Source organism: Rattus rattus, chromosome 17, assembly GCF_011064425.1.
Source record: "Rattus rattus isolate New Zealand chromosome 17, Rrattus_CSIRO_v1, whole genome shotgun sequence".
Taxonomy (NCBI): domain Eukaryota; kingdom Metazoa; phylum Chordata; class Mammalia; order Rodentia; family Muridae; genus Rattus; species Rattus rattus.
The window spans coordinates 39,074,432-39,093,474 of NC_046170.1; the positions used below are offsets into that span (position 1 = coordinate 39,074,432).

Sequence of the window (19,043 nt, forward strand, 5' to 3'; positions counted from 1 at the left end):
AGCTGAGGAACCTGGGTAGGGGGTGCGCACCCATTCCCCAACCAGGCAAATCCACCCATCTCAGGTTTCATCCCGCTTGGCAACCACAGCTTTGGTGGTAATCCTGTAATCCAGTCCAGTTTAGCCTGCATCATCCCTGTGCTTCCTAAACCGTGGGCTATGAGTCACCCTGGTCTGAGCCAGCCGGATACTTCCAGGCCACTTAAGAGACCTCACCACTGTGGTGACCAGGACGGACAATGTCAGGATCACAGCCAGAGGAAGTCCTAAGCCCTGAGAAGCACACCGAGGTTCCAGCCAGCAAGGGACTTTCCCCCAGGGTGGCAGGGCTACCCCATCTCTCGGCTTCACCCAGCTCCCTTCACTCTTTGTGAGCACTGAACCCCATCTCTTTACCAGTGATACCAGTACTCACAAGAGACAAGCCCCGTGCTCCCCAGGCCCTGGACTCACAAGAGACAAGCCTTTGTGTTGTTGTAAAAATATAAAAATAAAATGGTATAGATGTCTTTTACCGGCTTGGTTCGCACCTTGGTGCCCCAAGATATCTGCTAGATATCTTGGCGGAAACACAGCCCAGCCGCACACTTTCCTACACTCAAACCCTCACATAAAAGAACACACAACACGGGGTTGGGGATTTAGCTCAGTGGTAGAGCGCTTGCCTAGGAAGCGCAAGGCCCTGGGTTCGGTCCCCAGCTCCGAAAAAAAGAACCAAAAAAAAAAAAGAACACACAACACAATAATCTTAGATCCAATTGGTAAGATATAATTGCCCAGTTAAACATACAAAGCCTGGTACCATCCATCCCTTGAGAACATTAATAACAACCTGTAAATACACAGAGCAGAATCTTAACATCACCTGCCATGGCTTCTCCCCTCTCTCTCTCCTTTCCTCCTCCTCTCTTCTCTTCCTTCAAACTTCCCTCCCGCCCATCCTTCCTTCTCCTCCAATGACAGGCCTCCTTCTATCCTGTACCTGCCCCTCACCTGTACTTTACAAATTCAATGGGGAAAAGGTTCTTATCAAGTCACCTGATTCCTGAGTATTTGACTAGGCAGCTGTCCTAGCGGCAGTGGAATTAGCATCAAAATACAGATAACTTCAGGGCAAACCACAACACCTTTGTGCTCCCTGTACCTTGAATACCCACAGTTGCGCAGGTAGAGGTGTCAAAGTCCTCACGAACATAATCTGACTTCAGCTTTCTCTTCAGGCCTCTCTTCCTCTGCCCCAAGGGTACCGTCCTGCTCACAGCACCCCATGAGACTCATGCCTGTCCCACAGATCTCTCCACTCATCCACAGCTTGAGGTCAGCCACAGCTAGTGGAGTCTATGCCTCAAGAGTCCATGGTGGCCACTAATCTGTGCTTTTCTTTGGGGACATTAGCGTTCAACATGTTGGAGGACACTACTGTTGCTTGGGCTTGACCTTGTACTCCATCCATGCAACCCTTTCACTTTCTTACTGGCCAGTGGGAATCCACTCCTACTCCGTGGTGCCGTCCTTACCTCCCAAGTCTACCCCCAAAACCCAGGCAGCTCAGATATTTCAAGGTTGTCTTCCAACCTGGGAATCCCTGCCAGCCCCAGCTGGGGCTTGTCCTAGAGAACCTGCCCTGCCCCTCACCCCCCACACTCTCTGCTTAGTCCTACACCCCACTTCCTGCCCACTACAGAACCTTCCCCAGGGCTTCCCACTGCCCCACTGCACTACCTCTTAGCTCTCTCCAGAGCTCCCTTTCGTTTTCATTACCCTGGCACACAAAATTAAGCAAGACACACTTGTCGGTTTGTGTGGTTGCCATTGACAAACGGGAGCCTGCCGGGCCAACCGGGATGTGCGGGTAGATGACTCGGCATGAGCCCAGGGCACGGACGGGCGGCTGGGCAATGCCACACCTGGAGCCGACCCTTCTCATCCTAACAGGCAAAGCAGAAACGAGCCCAGAGAAGTGTGCCCAGGCAGAGCGTGTGAGGCAGGGCCTCGGAGGGCAGGAGAATCCCAACGGAGTGGGAGAGAGCCTTTGGTGGGGCTGGGCCTCTAGGTCATATCCTGCAGACCATTAGGTACTACTGAAGTGGAGGTAGTCCAAAACAGCAGGGATGCTGGGGGTCCGCAGGGTCACGTGGGGAAGGTGTGTGTGTATGTGTGTGTGTGTGTGTGTGTGTGTGTGTGTGCGCATGCTTGCTTGTTTTGTTTTAAGACAGGGTTTCTCTGTGTGGCTCTAGTTGTCCTGGAACTCACTTTATAGACCAGGCTAATTTCAAACTCAGAGATCCACGTGCCTTTGCCTACCAAGAGCTGGCATTAAAGGTGTGCGCCATTACTGCCTGGCTGGGATAAGCCTCTCTGGCTTCCCACATCCTTCCACTGGAGCCTGTAGCCATCCCAGTGCTTGGCATGGAAGCTCTTCTGCAGAGAGATGGGAAAGGCCCTGGAGCGAGTTCCAACCACCTGTGACCTCCAGCAGGTCACTGGCCTTGGCTGTCCTAGAAGGAAGGTCTGTCAAGTTTACAGAGGCTGATCAAGGCAACAAACAACAGCCTGTATTTAAAGCACCACACATAAGACCAAAACAGAAAGGGAACCAATGAGCAGCAGTTGTGTGGGCCAGAGAGCAAACGATGACCCAGCTTCTTGGAACTCTCCGGGCAATGAACTCTTAACAGGTCACAGCTTGTTAGATGGCAATGGAAGTAGGAATGAGATTCTGGCCAGACAGACAGCCGCCTGAGGTCTACAGACCCCCTCACTTGCAAAGCGGCCACCAGCATACAGGGTACCTGGGTCCTCACCCCCCCCCACACCTACAGCCACTGTCCCCACTGATGAGACACACACAGTAAGACCCTCAAGGATGGGCAAATGAGGTCGGAAGCCTTTAAAAACTCCAGGCCTGGAGGCAAAATTCCAACAGAATTCCTTCCCCTGGCCAGGACCTGGAGTCGTTATCCCAGTCAGCTGTCACAATTTTGCATTCTGTCACAGACCGAGGCCTGCCCATCCTGTATAGCTGTGGCCCTGAAGCCCGTGGAGCATCGGAACCGCCTGAGACAGTGTGAGTGACTGAGCTTCCTTAGAGCTTCTAGCCTGCTGGGAGAAGGGATGGCCACCCCTGCCCTGTGGATGAGGGTATGAAGGCTCAGAGAGCGGGCTGTCCAAGTGCACACAGCTAACAAGACCAGAGCCAAGATGTACCCAGAGGCTCTGACCTCACCGACAGCTCCTGTGGCTTGAACCACTGTCTCTTCCTGGAAGAAGGGTCTCATGGTGCTCCTGCCACAGGGCTGTCCTCACCTTTGGCCAGTTCAAAACTGTTGCCAAAGATTTAATCGCAGAAGACATGTCCATCGGGTGCATGTGATACGACACCAACGGGGTCATCCATATTCAGGAATGTTCCAGCAGTCAACCAGAAAAGGCCAAAGGCACAAGGCTTCTAGGGCTCAGTTGGTAGCGTGCTTGTCTAGCAGGCCTGCACCCCGGGGTTCCCTCCCCGGCACTGTATAAATGGGCATGCCGATACAAGCCTGTGATCCCCATACGCAGGAGGTAGAGACAGGAGGGTCACGAGTTCAAAGTTCTCCTCGGCTCCCCCAAGAGTCAGTACCAGCCTGGGGCTACATGAAACCGTTAAGAAAGGAGTGAGGGCCAGAGGAGCAAGGTTCATTTATTCAATGGCTGTTTGATTGAATATTTGAGGAGGCACTACTGCGTTTCAGGCCCTGGACGGGCAGGTATGACACACTGCGTGAATGATAACTGAAGGGCGGGAAATGCTCGTCCGGCCAAATCACTCTTGCCTTTTGTTTTAAAAATCTATTTGGTCCTGGTGGCACAGGCCTGTGATCTCAGTCTCTAGAGAGGCTGAGGCAGGAGGATTCTGAGTTCAAGGCTAGCCTAGGCAATTTAGGAAAAGCCTATCTCAAGATAAAAAGTTTGAAAAGAGGGCTGGGGGTGTGGCTCAGTGGTAGAGCCCTGTCCAGCATGGTGGGTCCCTGGCTTCCACCCTCATGCCAAAAACAAAACAAGCCAGAGCCTTGCCTCCCCTGTCTGACTCCTGGGAGCTGGTAGCCATGCAGTTTCATGATCTGTTCCTCTCGTTCCTGGTGTTCCTGCTGCCCCTGCCTCTGTGCTTGCATTTTTAATGGTTGCAAAACACCAGCATCTAGGTACAGCCAGCGGTGACTGGCCTGTTCCCAGTAGAAACCTGGGAAGTGGCATACCGTGTTTGCTCTTGGTGTCACCACAGCTCCCGTGGATCACCACCCTTTCTGATTAGGACTGCCCAGAACGGTGAGCCAGATACCCTCATGGAAATAATCTCTCCACTGAGGTCCCAGTTCATTGTCAGGAGAACCAAGCAGTTCTTGGGACTTCCCCCTGAGGTCCCTGAGTGACCTATGACCCTGCTGCCCAGCTCCCAGAACATGCTTTTCTTTTGGACCCTATGCCTTCCTGTAATCAGTGTATGCGGTTGACAGGAGGTGGACTGCAGGAGGATTGCTAAACTGTTGTCAGTCATTCCCCAAAGAAGCCCAAGCCTGAGGCAGGAGGACCCTGGAGCTCCTGAGTCTGCTAGCACTGCATCAGGGAGTCCCAGCATTCCTCCAAATCTCTCCTCTGGACTGCAGGGAGGAGCAGGAAGCAGCATGATTAGGTGGTCTCCCATCTCACAGGTAGAATAGCCAGAGAGGTTAACCCTCTTGCCTGAGGTCACACAGCTTCAATGAATGAAACCAGAATACTGAGGCCACAATGGAAGGCGTTTGCACACCAGGGCTGGACCCTTGTATACCTACAGCCTTCCAGACCCTAGAGCACATGTCCTCACTTTCCTGCAGTCTGTTCACTGCTGTTTAAAAGAAAGAGGAAGGAACCAAGCCAGTGGAGGAGGCTGCCACAAGGGTCTGGAGCCTCCCAGCTTCCTCCTCCCTGAGTGGATAGCCCCCCGGGGTTCGGCCTCTCTCTCCTTCTCCTCCGTGGGAGCCCTGGGTCCCTATCTTTGGCAATCTCCCTAGGACCCACAGTACTAATCCCTAAGTAATTCCTAGGGCCAGGCAGGCACTGGCTACCCACGCTGGATCCCAGGTATCAAGCAGAGTCTGCCAGCAGGACAGGCTACAAGCCCCTCAGCCCACTTCTGGCCCTGGGAAACCCCTGTCTTTATCTGTAAACTAGTCATTGCTAAAATATCTGGCCACCTCTGGGCAGATGAAGAGAATGAAGAATTTGAGGGTCAAGGCCAGTGGCCTTGTGAGCCTGAACAAATATTGATTGCGTGTCATGTGCCGGAAGGCCTAGGCTCTCTGTGCCAGAGCCCCAGCCTAGGTGGAGTTGCAGACCCAGAGCCCCAGCCTAGGTGGAGTTGCAGACCCAGCTTTGCCCCAGCCTAGGTGAGGTTGCAGACCCCAGCTTTGCCCCAGCCTAGGTGGGGTCGCAGACCCAGCTTTGCCCCAGCCTAGGTGGGGTTGCAGACACAGCTCTTTCCCAGCCTCCCATCGCTCGGTCTCTTCACTGGGGATTCAGAAAAACAATACCCCTGCTCCCATTTCTGAGCTGCTGGGCGGACAGAACCACCCTGAATCTGCCTGGAATGGGGGTGAGCACAGCCCTGCTCACCCACTGAGGGGCTGGGCACTCAGGACCCTCTGTGTTTACCTTAGCTTCTTATTCTCTTCCTGTAGTCCAGGGATGCTCAGCCTGTGGTGACCTCCAGCCAAAAAATTATTTGTCACTGTCACTGCAACTCCAACTTTGTTACCGCTCTGACTCCCAGTGTAAATATCGGATATGTGGGGTCGTGACCCACGGGTTGAGAACCCGTGCTTCAGTCACTAGCCTGCTGGTTCTGGGAGATGCCCAGTTCTGCCACTGCCATCATGCTGTGTGACCTTGGGTTTGAGCTGAACTTCTCTGAGTGGCAGCCTTATATAAGAACTATCTGGTCACAGTGCCTGGTGCCTGAGAACATGAAGAGAAGTAGCTGGATGGAGAGAGGGTCTGCTGGGTGGTTCTGGGGTTGGCCGGGGAGAGAGAAGTGGTAGTATTTCACAGGAGCAGTGAGAGCAGGCCCCGTCCCCACACCCACAGCCAAGGCCCTTCGTTCAGCTCACACCCATCGCCCTTTGGGACCTGGGAAGCTCTGCGCTGGCTGCAATAGTGCTCAAGTAGGGAAACTGAGTCTCAGGTTACTCTGCCCAGCCCCTTGTCCTGGGTAATGGACCCTGGAACCGGCTGGATGTCAGGCTCCCATCAGCCCAGGTCTGACACCTGAGTCCAAGATGCGTGGGATCATACAGCAGGATCTCAGGACAGAGGGACAGAGGGACAGAGGGAGAGATGCTAGCTGAGGGAAAGGACGGGTGGGGCCTATTCTCCTTAAACACTTCCCTGTGTGCCAGTGTTTCCCTTATTTTATGTGAGAGTTTTTTTCCTTTGGCTCTGGGGGGCAGAAGCCAAGCGCCCAGCCCTGCAGCACTGAACTACATGGAGCCCCAGCGGTCCCTGTTTTCACTGACTGAGATGTGTATGCCCAGCATCTACACAGCATGGACTTGAAGAAAAACCCCACGAAATCTATATACAATCTACTAACAAGATAATCTATCTTACCGGTGGGTGAAGTGTGTGTGTGTGTGTGTGTGTGTGTGTGTGTGTGTGTGTGTGTGTGTGTCACATGTGACAGGTCCAGAGGCCAGAAGTCAACATCAAATGTCTCCATCACTCTCCACCTTGATGACTTTAATTTTTGTTTACCTTTGTTTGTTTGTTTGTTTGAGACAGAATCTCTCACTGAGCCTGGAGTGCATGTTCCATCAAACCTGGTTGACCAGCAAGTTCGCCTTAGGATCTCCCTGTCTCTGCCGCCACAGTGCTGGGATTTCAGGTGCGTGTCCCCCAGTAGAGTTTTTGCGTGGATGCCCTGGGAACTGAACTTGGGCTCGCATGCGTGCCCTGTGAGCCATCTCCCCCAGCCTTTGCCACCCAGTGCTCCGCCTTTGGTCTGATGCTGGCCTCCTGCACATTTTATAGCCAGAATTACAGAACAGAAAACAAGTTCTCTGTTGCAAGCTTGAGCCTGAGCCTCCTCCTCCATAATCCTTTAGTGTGAGGGGGGCCTCCCAGATGCACCTGTCCCAAAGACTTACCTCTGATGCGGTTCCCAGGAACCTGTGTGTATTTGCTGGCAAGCCGGCTTGCATACCCGAGCAGAGAAGACAGTTAGGGATCCAGAACACCCACCCCCAGCCCCTGTCAGCACTGGCTATGTGGGACCCCCCTCCACACCCCCCCGACAGTGCCCCTTTGGCCTATTTTCTGTGCCTCTGTATCTCTCTCCATCTTGATGGTTTTGCTGCTGATAACCGCTGGACAAGTAAACAAGGAAGCAGGAGAAAGTCCACAAATGCCTCCTCTCAGCCAACTTCACATACAGGGCCTCAGCTCTGGTCAGGGCCAGCCTGGAGAAGGGACAGTCTCTCCTTCCTGCCTTTCCAGGTCCTGGTCCCTCGCCTCCTCCATTTTCCTCCTGGACAGTTGAGGCTCCAAAATGAAAGTCTGTGACCTTGGGTTCGTGCTCTCTGCCTCAGTTTACATATCCAAAAGCATGGGCAGGTTGCCGCCAAGCACTGTGGGATGTGAAAGAAGAGATGGACAACAGGGAGGGGTGCAGGCAGACCCACCTGCAGCCTGAAACTGTGCTCCAGCCCTCAGGATCCCCACCGAGTTCAGAGCCCCACTCCAGCCCCTAGCGTGTGGGAAGAACACTTTAAGACTGTAGATGTCTACAGAGGGAGTTTGCTCAGCCCAGGTCACAAAACACACTTGCAGTGAGCTGAGACCTGCAGTGGGGTCTCTGAAGCTTCTGTTACCGAGCCCTGACTTAAACTAAGCCTCAACACTAAAGGGAGTATCTCAGCAGAAGAGCTAAACCCAAGCAGCTCCCATGCTGGCTGGGGAAAGTTGCCCAGCCTAGTGCAAACAGAAAATGCAGAAAGCAGGGTCAGGTCCTTGTTTAAACAATGACCAAGAATTCTAAGGAAGACACCAGAGCATTAAACCAAGGTTCTGACCACAAAGCCCTAAGCAAAAATCATAGCCCAGGATCCCCCAAGGGGAGGAGGCCAGGAAGGGAGAGGAAGCAGTAGCTTCCAAACCCTGACACCTAAGCTGTGTGGGCTGCGGCTGCAGGTACCTGGCCTTTCCCCTAAACCCAGGTCAGCAGCTAGCCTTGCCCACCCCGCCTCCTACCTACTTCCCTTTTCACCCACCCCTGCGAGGGGTGCCCCTCTGTCAGGTTATGGTTTGGCACCAAGTTCTCCCTGGGGGAGCAGGCTCTCCCATTGAGTCTACTGGTGCAGACTGGGACTCTCGGGTTCTGTGTGTGTTTGGCAGCACTGGGGTTTGAAGCCAGGACTCTAAGCATGCCAGGCAAGTGTTCTGCCCTGAGCCCAGGGTTTGAACATAGGAGTGCAGGGAGGGCCCTTTTTTTTTTTTTTTTTTAATGGCACTGGGGCCTCATGCAATGCTAGGCACAGGTTCTACTGAGCTATTCCGCAAAACCTATATATGCGGTATTTTGAATAATATTTTTTTTAATCCAGGAAAAACAAAATATCAGGTTTTTTTTTTTTTTTTTTTAATTGAAATGCTATGCTAGCAGCCAAGACTCTTGCAGCTGGAGGATGTTTCTCAAGGTGGGCCCCAAGGACCCTGTCTTTCGTTACAACTCGGAAGGTTTCTTTTTCTGGAATTTGTATTCATCTGTATTTTGAAAAAAAAAAAAGAATCGTTTTTAGAAAATTGCACAAAATGTCACTTTCTTGACTGAGTCCCTCTTTTTTTATTTTTTAGAATTATTTATCGTGTGTGTGTGCGTGTGTGTGTGTGTGTGTGTGTGTTGTTCTGTCTTCATGCACACCAGAAGAAGGAATCAAATTCCATTATAGATGGTTGTGAGCCACCATGTGGTTGCCAGGAATTAAACTCAGGATGTCTAGAAGTCAGGACATCAGTGCTTTTAACCACCTCCCTTTTTTTTTTTTTTTTTTTTTTCTCCATCTTTATTAACTTGGGTATTTCTTATTTACATTTCAATTGTTATTCCCTTTCCGGTTTCGGGCCAACATCCCCTAGCCCCTCCCTCCCTTCTGTATGGGTGTTCCCCTTCCCACCCCCCCCATAACCGCCCTCCCCCCAACAATCCCATTCACTGGGGGTTCAGTCTTGGCAGCCCCAAGGGCTTTCCCTTCCACTGGTGCTCTTACTAGGCTATTCATTGCTACCTATGCAGTTGGAGCCCAGGGTCAGTCCATGTATAGTCGTTGAGTAGTGGCTTAGTCACTGGAAGCTCTTTAACCACCACTCTTAAGGCATCTCTCCAGCACCAAATTATGGAGTCCTTCTTAAAGTTGCTACTTAGCATAAGAGCCCGGCACTCACACCCAGCTCTGGTCCTGGTGGCAGAGAGAAAGTGAGAAGGATAGCTGAGAAGGACCAGGAGCAATGGCTACCAAGATCTGTGCAGTGACCTAAACCACTGCCCAACTTCCTTCTCTTGAGTCAACGCAGAGCAGCCATAAGGACCCAGTGCGCAGCAAGCAACACCTCCCTAGGACCCAGCTTCCGCTCAGGGAGCACAAGAACTGGCCAGCAGAGGGGCGTGACCCCCTACAGGAAGAGAAGTCTATAAGGGACTAGGGAGAACACACACACACACACACACACACACACACACACTCAACCCCACTTTTCAGATGGGGAAACTGAGGTTTGTTCAGAGCCTCCAACCAGGAAGTTGCTGAGTCGGGGGTTGTTAGGGTCAGGCTGGCGACTAAGGGTTTTTTCTGCCCCTCCCCCCCCCCCCCCCCCCCTCCCTGTGTCCCCTCACCCCACAGCTGGGGTGAGAACTATATGTAGTTCAGAGGCCAGCTGGCTAGTTATTTCTCAGAAGTGGTAAAGTTGTCCCCAAAGGTAAGGAAGAGACCCGGTGGTCTCTCTCAAGAATCACTAATTCCTCCTCCTGACTGAACCCAGGAAGAGGCGACTGGCCAGCGGGGGCCCTTTAAGATTGGCCAGGGGCAAGTTCATTCACCCAGGGGCCCCTGCTGACTCACGCTTATGAAAGTGATTTTCCTGGCCCCGCCTCTGCCTCCGCCTCCTCCCTGCCCTGCTGTGAAATACCCCTGCTAGCCTTGGGCCTCGCACAGCCTCTGGGATCCCCAGGGCTAATGGGCATCCTGTTCTTGCAGCAGGACACTGTGAGAAAGTCTCTCACCGTGACCAAGTTCCTCTGAGTGTCCAGCTAACCCAGGCTCACCAGCTCCCTCCAGCTACCGCCCGTCCATCAGGTGAGCAGTGTGGGCAAAGTTGTTGGTGGGAAACAACCACGAGGCAGGGGTAGCCAAACAGGCAGGGGTTGGGGAGGGGGTGGAGCTGGGCTGCTTGTAGTCTGATCCTGAGTAGGACTCTGGGAGTCCTCCCTCCTCCTCCTGCCTTGTCCAAGTTCAGGTGTCTGGGCCCCTCTCCCCAACATCCCCTACCCTTGCCCAGCAGCTTCATCCTAATCCACGAAATAGCTGTTCGGCAGGAAGGAGTGTGGATTAGCCTTTCTCCTTCGAGGCAGCAATGGCCACTGTGTCTACAGCCTGGTGAGGTGCTTTCCTGGGCCCTGTGTATCCGGAACAGACCGGCCAGCCAAGGGTCCCTGGGCACCTGGTTTATGGAAGGTACTGTGGAGAGAGTAGTGGGCCACGGAGGTTGAGGCATCAGGCATCCTTGGGCCCAGGCGGAGCAAGCACTTGGAATGAGGGTTCACTGTGACTAAGGCCAGGTAACACTTGGCTGACTGCACACTTCCTCATGCCCCAGGGCTTTGTGTCCCTACCAGCTGTCACCGCTACCTGTTGCTTTTTATTTGGGAATGAAGGGGAAGGGGATCCAACTAGGCTGTCTGGGACCTAGACAAGATGCTTACCAACCCCTACCTCAGTTTCTTTGTCCATGCAGTGGGGATAAGAAACTCCCAGCTTTTGGCGGTGGGAGTGGGAGTGTCTTAGAGGCAAAAGGTATATGGCTCCCAGCCCTCCCCGGTGTGAAGATTTCATAACCTTAGACATTATCTGCAGTGTTACACCAGGACTGCTTTTGCCACTTCTGAGAAACTCTTCTTTTAATGTGCTCATACATGTGGGGTCAGAGGTCGACGTCTAGCGTCTTCCTCAGTCACTGTCCACACCTTATTTTTATTCCATTATTACTATTGTTGTGATTGCTAAAGAGAGAACACAAGAGCAGGTATAGAAATCAGACAACCACCCGCCCTCAGGGGTCAGGAGTCAGTTTTCTCCTTTCACCTTTGTGTGGGTTCTGGGGATCAAATCAAGTCACTGCCCTTGTGTACCAAGTGACCTGCTGGGCCACTTCACTCCAGGTTTCCCTCCTCCTGGACCGAACCTGGAGCCTGTCATTTGGCTCTCTGGCGGGTGATCTCCAGGGGCCCTCCTGTGTCCGTCTCTCCAGGCCTAGGATTGCAGACATCTGCTTTTTACAGAAGAGTGGAGAATTCGAACTCAGTTCCTCACGGTTAAGCAAGCACTTTACCCACTGAGCCGTCTCCCTGGCCCTTCAAACCAACAACTTGAGAACATTAATTTTTTTTTCCTGTCAGCATTGCCTAATCAGAGAGACTCAGAAATATGCCAGTACTTTAAAAACTGGTTATTCTACACTGGGGATGGTGGCTCTCTCCTGTAATCTGAGCAATTGGGAGATGCAGGCAGGATGGTCAAGAGTTCAAGGCCAGCCAAGGCTTATTCTAGTTTCAAGCTAGCCTGGACTACATGAGACCCTGTCTGGAACAAACCAAGCAGTTTGTTCCCACTCTACAAACTGTGGCCCGTGGGTGGGACTAAGGGTTGGAAGGAGCCGATTTGCCTTATAAATTGGGAGCAGGTGCTTGTGGGAGGTTGCGAGGGTGAACGGCATGGGGACATGTGACCTCTGGGGGGGGCGGGGGGCCGGGCTTGGTGGTGACCTCATGTATATGGCATCCAGCAGCTCTAGGTGAAGCTTCTGCCAGCTGGGAGAGGGACCTGGTCTTAGAGTGCAAAGTCCTCCGGTGTATTACCTCATCCTACTTCCTGTGAAGCAACTTAGGCTTCCCCTTGGATCTGGCCTGTGGGAACAGGGCCTCCTGCTGGCACCGTGTGGGGCTGTATGCTCTGAAACTTAGCAGGCTTTAGTCACACAAAAGCATACACCAGCCTCAGTCTCCTCATCTGAGATGTGGGTTGTCGTGAGGATTAAAAGAGGCACAGGAAAGCACTCTGCCCCAGATGTTAGCCTCCCCTGTGTTGCTGCTGTTGCTGGTTAATGCAGATGGAGGGAGAGAGCCCAGGCCTTTGCTGTGCCCTGGGTGTAAAGGGACCGCCACCCTGCAGGAACTGCAGCCTGAGTCGCCAAGGCTCTGAGTACAGCTGCCCCCTCTAGTTAGTAAGAAACTGACAGGACATCAGAATCTGCTGCAGGGCCAAAGGGGACAACTGCACACTGCAGAGGCTTCCAATCCCCTACACCTGCAGAGGCCCAGGGAAGCCTCTGGAGCAGGGTGACCCAGCTCAAGTCCATCCAGGTGACTGGCGGTGGAACAGGCTTCCAGCAGACTTTAAAAGTCTGTGCAAAGCTCTCCAGCCTCAGTTTCTCTAGTTGTAACAGAGGAGTGATCCAAAGAGTACTTTTAACCACCCAGGTAAAAATGAAAACCCCCAAGCTTCCCTACGTACATAGAGGGTTTGGAACTTGCAGGGCACCAGCCGGACAGAAAAGCCTGACATAGGCTCTGTAATCACTGCCACCAGTGTGTCCCCAGTATCCTCTTAGGCTTTGTATGGGAATGCCACGTGGTCTCCAATAACAGCAGGCAGCCACCTGCACTCTCCCAGGGAGGAGGAGGAGGAGGAAGAGGAGGAGGACGAGGGTGCTGGGGACGTGGGAGCCATCTTGACAAGTCCGCAAAGCTGTCCTAATGCCCGAACAAAGCTGAGGTTAGAGAGATGGTTCTTGGCCAGCCCAGCTGTGAGCCCACAATGCCCACGTGTGAGCCCACGTGCAGGGGCACATTCCACTGGCACACTGTTCCGCCCCTTTCGAGGCTCGCCCCTCACAGTCTCCAGCAGAGGAGCACTGAATACCAGCCCCAGGTGCAAGCTGCTAGGTCAGTTGTCCGGTCTGACTGGTTGGACTTGCCTGGTGGGAGATGCCAGTTTTTATGTCCCTGTGCGCAAGTCACATACAGCCTCAGCTGTGTTTTGTTGGCCTGTGAGGTATTTGCATAAAGGTTCGTCACTGGCTACCCACTTTTCCAAACTAGAGAGTTCACATACAACCCCCAGAATTCTGCCTACTCCGTAAGAGTTCTGCAGATGTGACCTCAGACCAGTGTGCTGTACCACTAGGTGAGCCTGAGATCACAGCTCTGGTGCTTTGAGCAATTAGGCATTGTGGCCATTAGGGGGCGCAGGAACTCCAAAACCCAGGTTTGCTGGCATTTTTCCCAAATCCAGCTGTCAGAGTCTCCTCAAGTCCAAGGTCCAGCCCTACCCTGAGCTGGAGGTCAGGCAGGGCCATCCTGGCAGTAAATCCACCCTAGCAGGTGTTCCAGAACCTTCTCCTACTTGTATGGCTTACTGAGGCTCGGGTCTGGGAACCAGCCAGTGTCACCAGTGAGGAAGTAGGGAAGTGGCCCTGCAGCTACCCAAAGTCTTGCCTTGCCCCTCCCTCCTGTACCAGGCAGGGAGTCCTCTCCTAAGATGAAGAGGGGGTGTTGGGGGGGTTGGGGGGATGGCATGAGGCTCAGTAGAGTTGGTGGCTCCTGGTTCGCAGACAGCTGGAGCTCCACCGAGTAGCTGAGCTGAGAATCGGTGTGAGTGACATCCCCCAGCCTGACTAAAGGGGCTTCCTCTTTGCTCTGTTCTCCAGGTCAGCTGCCAACCCCAGGCTGAACACCAACCCCAGCTATGAGCTCCTGGAGGCATGACTCCCTCAGGGCCAGCAGCTCCGATCCCCTCCCAGTAGTTATCATTGGTAAGTGCCTCCCCCAACCCCCGGCAAGGGTGGGGGATACACTGGTGCTCTGGGGACCCCTGGGTCTGAGGTATCGAGGCCAAGGCTGGCCTCTAGACGGTTGTCATAGTGCTGTGGGCCCAGCACTATGCGCATAACGTTTGCACCATTACCCAGTGTCCACCCGTGCCAGGTGCCCATTCAGGGAACACAAAGATAGGGCCCGTGGTTCCTGTCCTCAGCCCTGCCAAATTGAAGAAGAGGGTGCAAGCATCAGGTAGACCCACACGAGCAGGCATTTTAAAAGTGAAAGCTGGGGAGAGCCGGACAGACGGGCACAGAACACTCCGATCCTGGCTAGGAGGAAGTTTGGTCAACTCAGACACCTGGGACTTGAAGCAGTCCATCCTGCTAATGGACTCTCACCTCCAAGTCCTTGTCACAGCCCTCCTGGCTTAGGCAAGCACTTTGCCCCCGAGCTACACACCCACCCACCTTTTGCTTTTCCTTTTGAGCTCACTATGCTGTGAGTTGGCCTTGAACTTCAGCTCCTCCTGCCTCAGCCTCCCAAGTTTCAGGCTTGCATGGCTACAGGCCCTGTCTCCCTGAGTGTGACAGCCACATAGACATGGGACACCTGCTTATCCTCTCCGGCCCATTCCCCCAAGCACAAAGAGAAAATGCCAGTACCCGTTCCTTGACTGATGTCACTGAGGTGGTTACACTTAGAAACCCTTCACGCAGGAAACCTTTGACCATTGTTCATTTGTCTGCTTCTTGGCCGTTACTACACACGGCCTCTGTCACAGAGTCAGGGCTTGGTGAACGTTTCATGCTGAGTAGACCTGACCTTCCTGTCTCTGCAGGCAATGGTCCCTCGGGTATCTGTCTATCCTACCTGCTCTCTGGCTACATCCCCTATGTGAAACCAGGAGCTGTCCACCCGCACCCCCTGCTGCAGAGGAAGCTGACCGAGGCTCCAGGGGTCTCCATCTTGGATCAGGTGGGTCTGACACTTGAGTCTAGGAGGGCCATTCTCCTAGCAGAAAGCCAGGGGTCCCTGGAAGACCACCCTCAAAACAGAGGAGTCCACAAAACTGTAAAACAGGAAAAGAACAACTGGGATTGTCTTCCAAGACCCGCCAATGCCATGTCAGCTGTCTGACCACACATTAGACCCATGGTTCTCAATGACCGACTTCCTCCAGGAACATTCACTGGGGCCCTTGGGCTCCCAGAAGAACCATAGTGACAGTCCCCAAAACTACTCAGCATAGAGATCTCTGTGTGACCAGTTTCCCTCAGACTCAAGGTGGGACTATGCTATCCCCTGGGGAGCCCACTGACCTGTGCCCTTCTTCAGGACCTAGAGTACCTTTCCGAAGGCCTCGAAGGCCGAAGCCAGAGTCCTGTGGCCCTGCTCTTTGATGCCCTCCTGCGTCCTGACACAGATTTTGGAGGCAGCCTAGACTCTGTGCTCTCCTGGAAGCGGCAGAAGGACCGTGCTGTTCCCCACCTTGTCCTGGGACGGAACCTCCCCGGGGGTGCCTGGCATGTGAGTGTCCTCTTGGAGCAGCCTTGTTCTCCCTCCCTCACGCCTGGGGAGGGGCGGGGTGCTGCTGTCCTGGCCGGGCCTGACAACAACTTTCTCTGCAGTCCATTGAAGGCTCCATGGTGACTTTGAGCCAAGGCCAGTGGATGAGTCTCCCAGACCTACAGGTCAAGGACTGGATGCGGAAGAAATGCAGGTAAGGGGACCCTGGGAGGCTGGACGGGCAGAGGAGAATCCCCTATAAACAGGCAGATAAAACTGGCCTCTCTGGGTTCTGGCTCTGACGGACTCTGTCCCTGCACATGAGGAGGGGGTTTCAGGATTGTGTCGTGACAGGAAAATGCACTTCCCTCATAGCACTTTTGAGAAGTGTTTTCTGGTGAAACCACGTAATCTGCCCTTTACAGGGCTTTGTAATATTCCTAAAGGGGCCGTGTCCCTGGCTCAGCAAATACCCCACCCCAGTGATCCACTGCCAGCCACTTGCCCCACCCCCCAAGTGTGACATTATATTAAATGTAGCTTCTGAAGACAGGTTTCTGTTACAGCTTTTACAAAAGGTTAAAAAAACAAAAACAAAAACAACCCAGGAGCATGGAAGACAGACAGAAATACAGTCTATAGCTCCTGGGTGGCCTCCCTACATCTTGGCCTTTGAGTCATCCTTAGCCATATGTCCCTGTACAGGGTAACTGCAGCCATGAGGGGTCATAAAATAACGTACAGGAAGCCTGGGGTTATGAGAAGCCAACCCCCTGCAGCCAGGGTTCCTAGAAAGAGAGGAGATACAATAAAAAACCTGCAGTGAAAATGACGCACCCCACCCCCACCCCTACACCTTTCCTGCGTGGCCCAGGACCTGCTAAGGGCTTCAGTTCACACTTCAATCAGAATGTGATTCACGGGATTGGGGATTTAGCCCAGTGGTAGAGCGCTTGCCAAGCAAGAGCAAGGCCCTGGGTTCAGGAAAGGCAGGGGAGCTGCGGGGTGGGGGATGTGACCCTCATAGAAAAGGGTAGGGGAGCCTTGAGTGCCTCTGAGGAGCACCCTGCTGTGGCTGATTCTGAGGCTGCTATCCAGCCAGCATCCACTGCCCTCTGCTCACCCTCTATCTCTCTCCTCCAGTACAGCACTGCTCTTAGCTCTGTCTGTACAGATCTCATCATCAGCCTCACAAATGTGAGGTATTACTGCATTTACTTAGACCCTTTGAGTTCCTCTTGTTTTGATTGTTTTTAGTTTTTGATGTAGGATCTTGCCATACAAGGCTGGCCTTAAACTGGTGATCCTCCTGCCTCAGTCTCCTCAGTGCTGGTAGTTACCAGCTTTCAGATGTGACTGGCTGGCCAGCCCAGACATGTCACTCCAGGCTCAAGTTCTAGTCTAGGCCCTTGGCTTGTGCCCAACCTTGTGTGATCTCCAGGACCCTCATGGGATGTTCCTGACACACAACCCTGCCTCACAAGTGGGGAAACTGAGGCACAGGGAGTTTCAGGGTTTGAGAGGTACCCTTGTCAGCTCTGCTTTACCCAGGAGACACTAAAGCCTTGTCTCAGCAGGGCATGCCGTCACCACTGGCCATTGCCTCCCTCCACGCCTGTCTCTGACACCCAGCCCCCACATCTGCTTCCCTTTCAGAGGCCTCCGTAACAGCAGAGCCACAGCCGGTGACATCGCCCACTACTACAGGGACTATGTGATCAAGAAGGGTCTCAGTCACAACTTTGTGTCTGGCGCCGTGGTCACTGCCGTGGAATGGGCTAAGTCTGAGCACTGCAGCCCCGAGGCCCAGGCACCCAGCCCCCTCTTCCAAGTGACAGGCTACCTGACTGCCAAGGACCACAGTCACCAGCCCTTCTCACTGTGGGCCCGTAACGTGGTCCTGGCCACGGGCACCTTTGACAGCCCAGCCATGCTAGGCATCCCGGGAGAGACCCTGCCTTTTGTCCACCACGAGCTGTCAGCCCTGGAGGCGGCCCTCCGGGCAGGCACCGTGAACCCAACCTCAGACCCGGTGCTGATTGTGGGAGCTGGGCTATCTGCGGCCGACGCTGTCCTCTTTGCCCGTCACTACAACATCCAGGTGATCCATGCCTTTCGCCGGTCTGTGCACGACCCTGGCCTGGTGTTCAACCAGCTGCCCAAGATGCTGTACCCTGAGTACCACAAAGTGCAGCAGATGATGCGTGACCAGTCCATCTTGTCCCCCAGCCCCTACGAGGGCTACCGCAGCCTTCCAGAGCACCAGCCACTGCTCTTCAAGGAAGACCGTCAGGCAGTGTTCCAGGACCCACAGGGGGGCCAGCAGCTCTTTGGAGTCTCCATGGTGCTCGTCCTTATCGGCTCCCACCCCGACCTCTCCTACCTCCCCAGGGCAGGGGCTGACCTGGTCATAGACCCCAGTCAGCCACTGAGCCCCAAGAGGAACCCCATCGATGTGGACCCCTTCACCCATGAGAGCACTCAACAGGAGGGCCTGTATGCCCTGGGACCCCTGGCTGGGGACAACTTTGTGAGGTTCGTCCAGGGTGGAGCCCTGGCTGTTGCCAGCTCCCTGCTGAAGAAGGAGACCAGGAAGCCACCTTAACACTAGCCTGATGCCCTGACACCCAATCCCTGAGGAGGAAGAGGGCTCACCATAGCCCAGTGGCACATGAGTCCGCCTAAAGATTTTCCATGCGGGGACCAGTCTCCCCTGCAGGAGGGGGAAGACTTGAGCCCCGTGGATGGGGGACTATCTGGCCCAGAGGTATGGGGAACACAGGCCGCCCTACCCTCAGGCGAGTCAAGGCCCAAGGTGGGAGCAGTAGCCATAGACCAGAGGGGCCTGGGACCCCTGAAGCTGTCGGTGAGTGCTGGAGTCACAGGGCCAGCTGAGTGTCCAACTAGGAAGACCTCAGACCTAACCTTTCACCATCAGATCTGCAATAAAACCAGCTGTGCCTCCACTGCATCTGAAGAGTCTGTGCTTGGGGAGTGGCTAGGCAAATAGACCCTGCACTGGGCCCCTGGGTAAGGCCCACAGCTCCAGAAGAACAAGCAATGGGGCCCCAGGGTGGAGCAGCCATAGGCACTGTGCTAGACTCCAGGGAGTCTGGGAATGAGGCTCCCAGAAGCCTGCTCCGTAGTCCCCTGGTCTGTCCATCAGTCTCCCGGTCTCACCTCCCCGCTGCCTGCCTCAGGGCCTTTGCGCAGGCTGCTGTCCAGCTCCAGGCCGGTCATTCAGGTGTTCGAGTCAGACTCACTTGCACAAGTCTGCATCTTGCTCTGCCTTCAAGGCTACTAACGCCCGCGGGTGGAGGAGGGGAGGAAGGGACTGGGGAGGATCGCCCAGCAGAGGGCGCTCGGGGCTCGCCGGACACCAGTACCACAGGGGGGAGGGGACCGGGGGTCAGCGAGACCCTGGCAGGGACGGGGG

The 19,043-nt window shown here is 54.2% G+C and overlaps 1 protein-coding gene across 1 annotated transcript; it reads left to right on the forward strand.

Annotated features, from left to right (window-relative positions):
* Positions 1-10,189: 10,189 nt before the first annotated feature.
* Osgin1 (oxidative stress induced growth inhibitor 1) lies at positions 10,190-18,578 on the forward strand. Its single transcript, XM_032887755.1, has 6 exons — positions 10,190-10,361; positions 13,990-14,094; positions 14,940-15,076; positions 15,437-15,628; positions 15,730-15,821; positions 17,264-18,578. The coding sequence occupies exons 2-6, from the start codon at positions 14,028-14,030 to the stop codon at positions 18,210-18,212; spliced, it is 1,437 nt and encodes a 478-aa protein (XP_032743646.1). The 5' UTR covers positions 10,190-10,361; positions 13,990-14,027; the 3' UTR covers positions 18,213-18,578.
* The last annotated feature ends 465 nt before the right edge of the window (positions 18,579-19,043 follow it).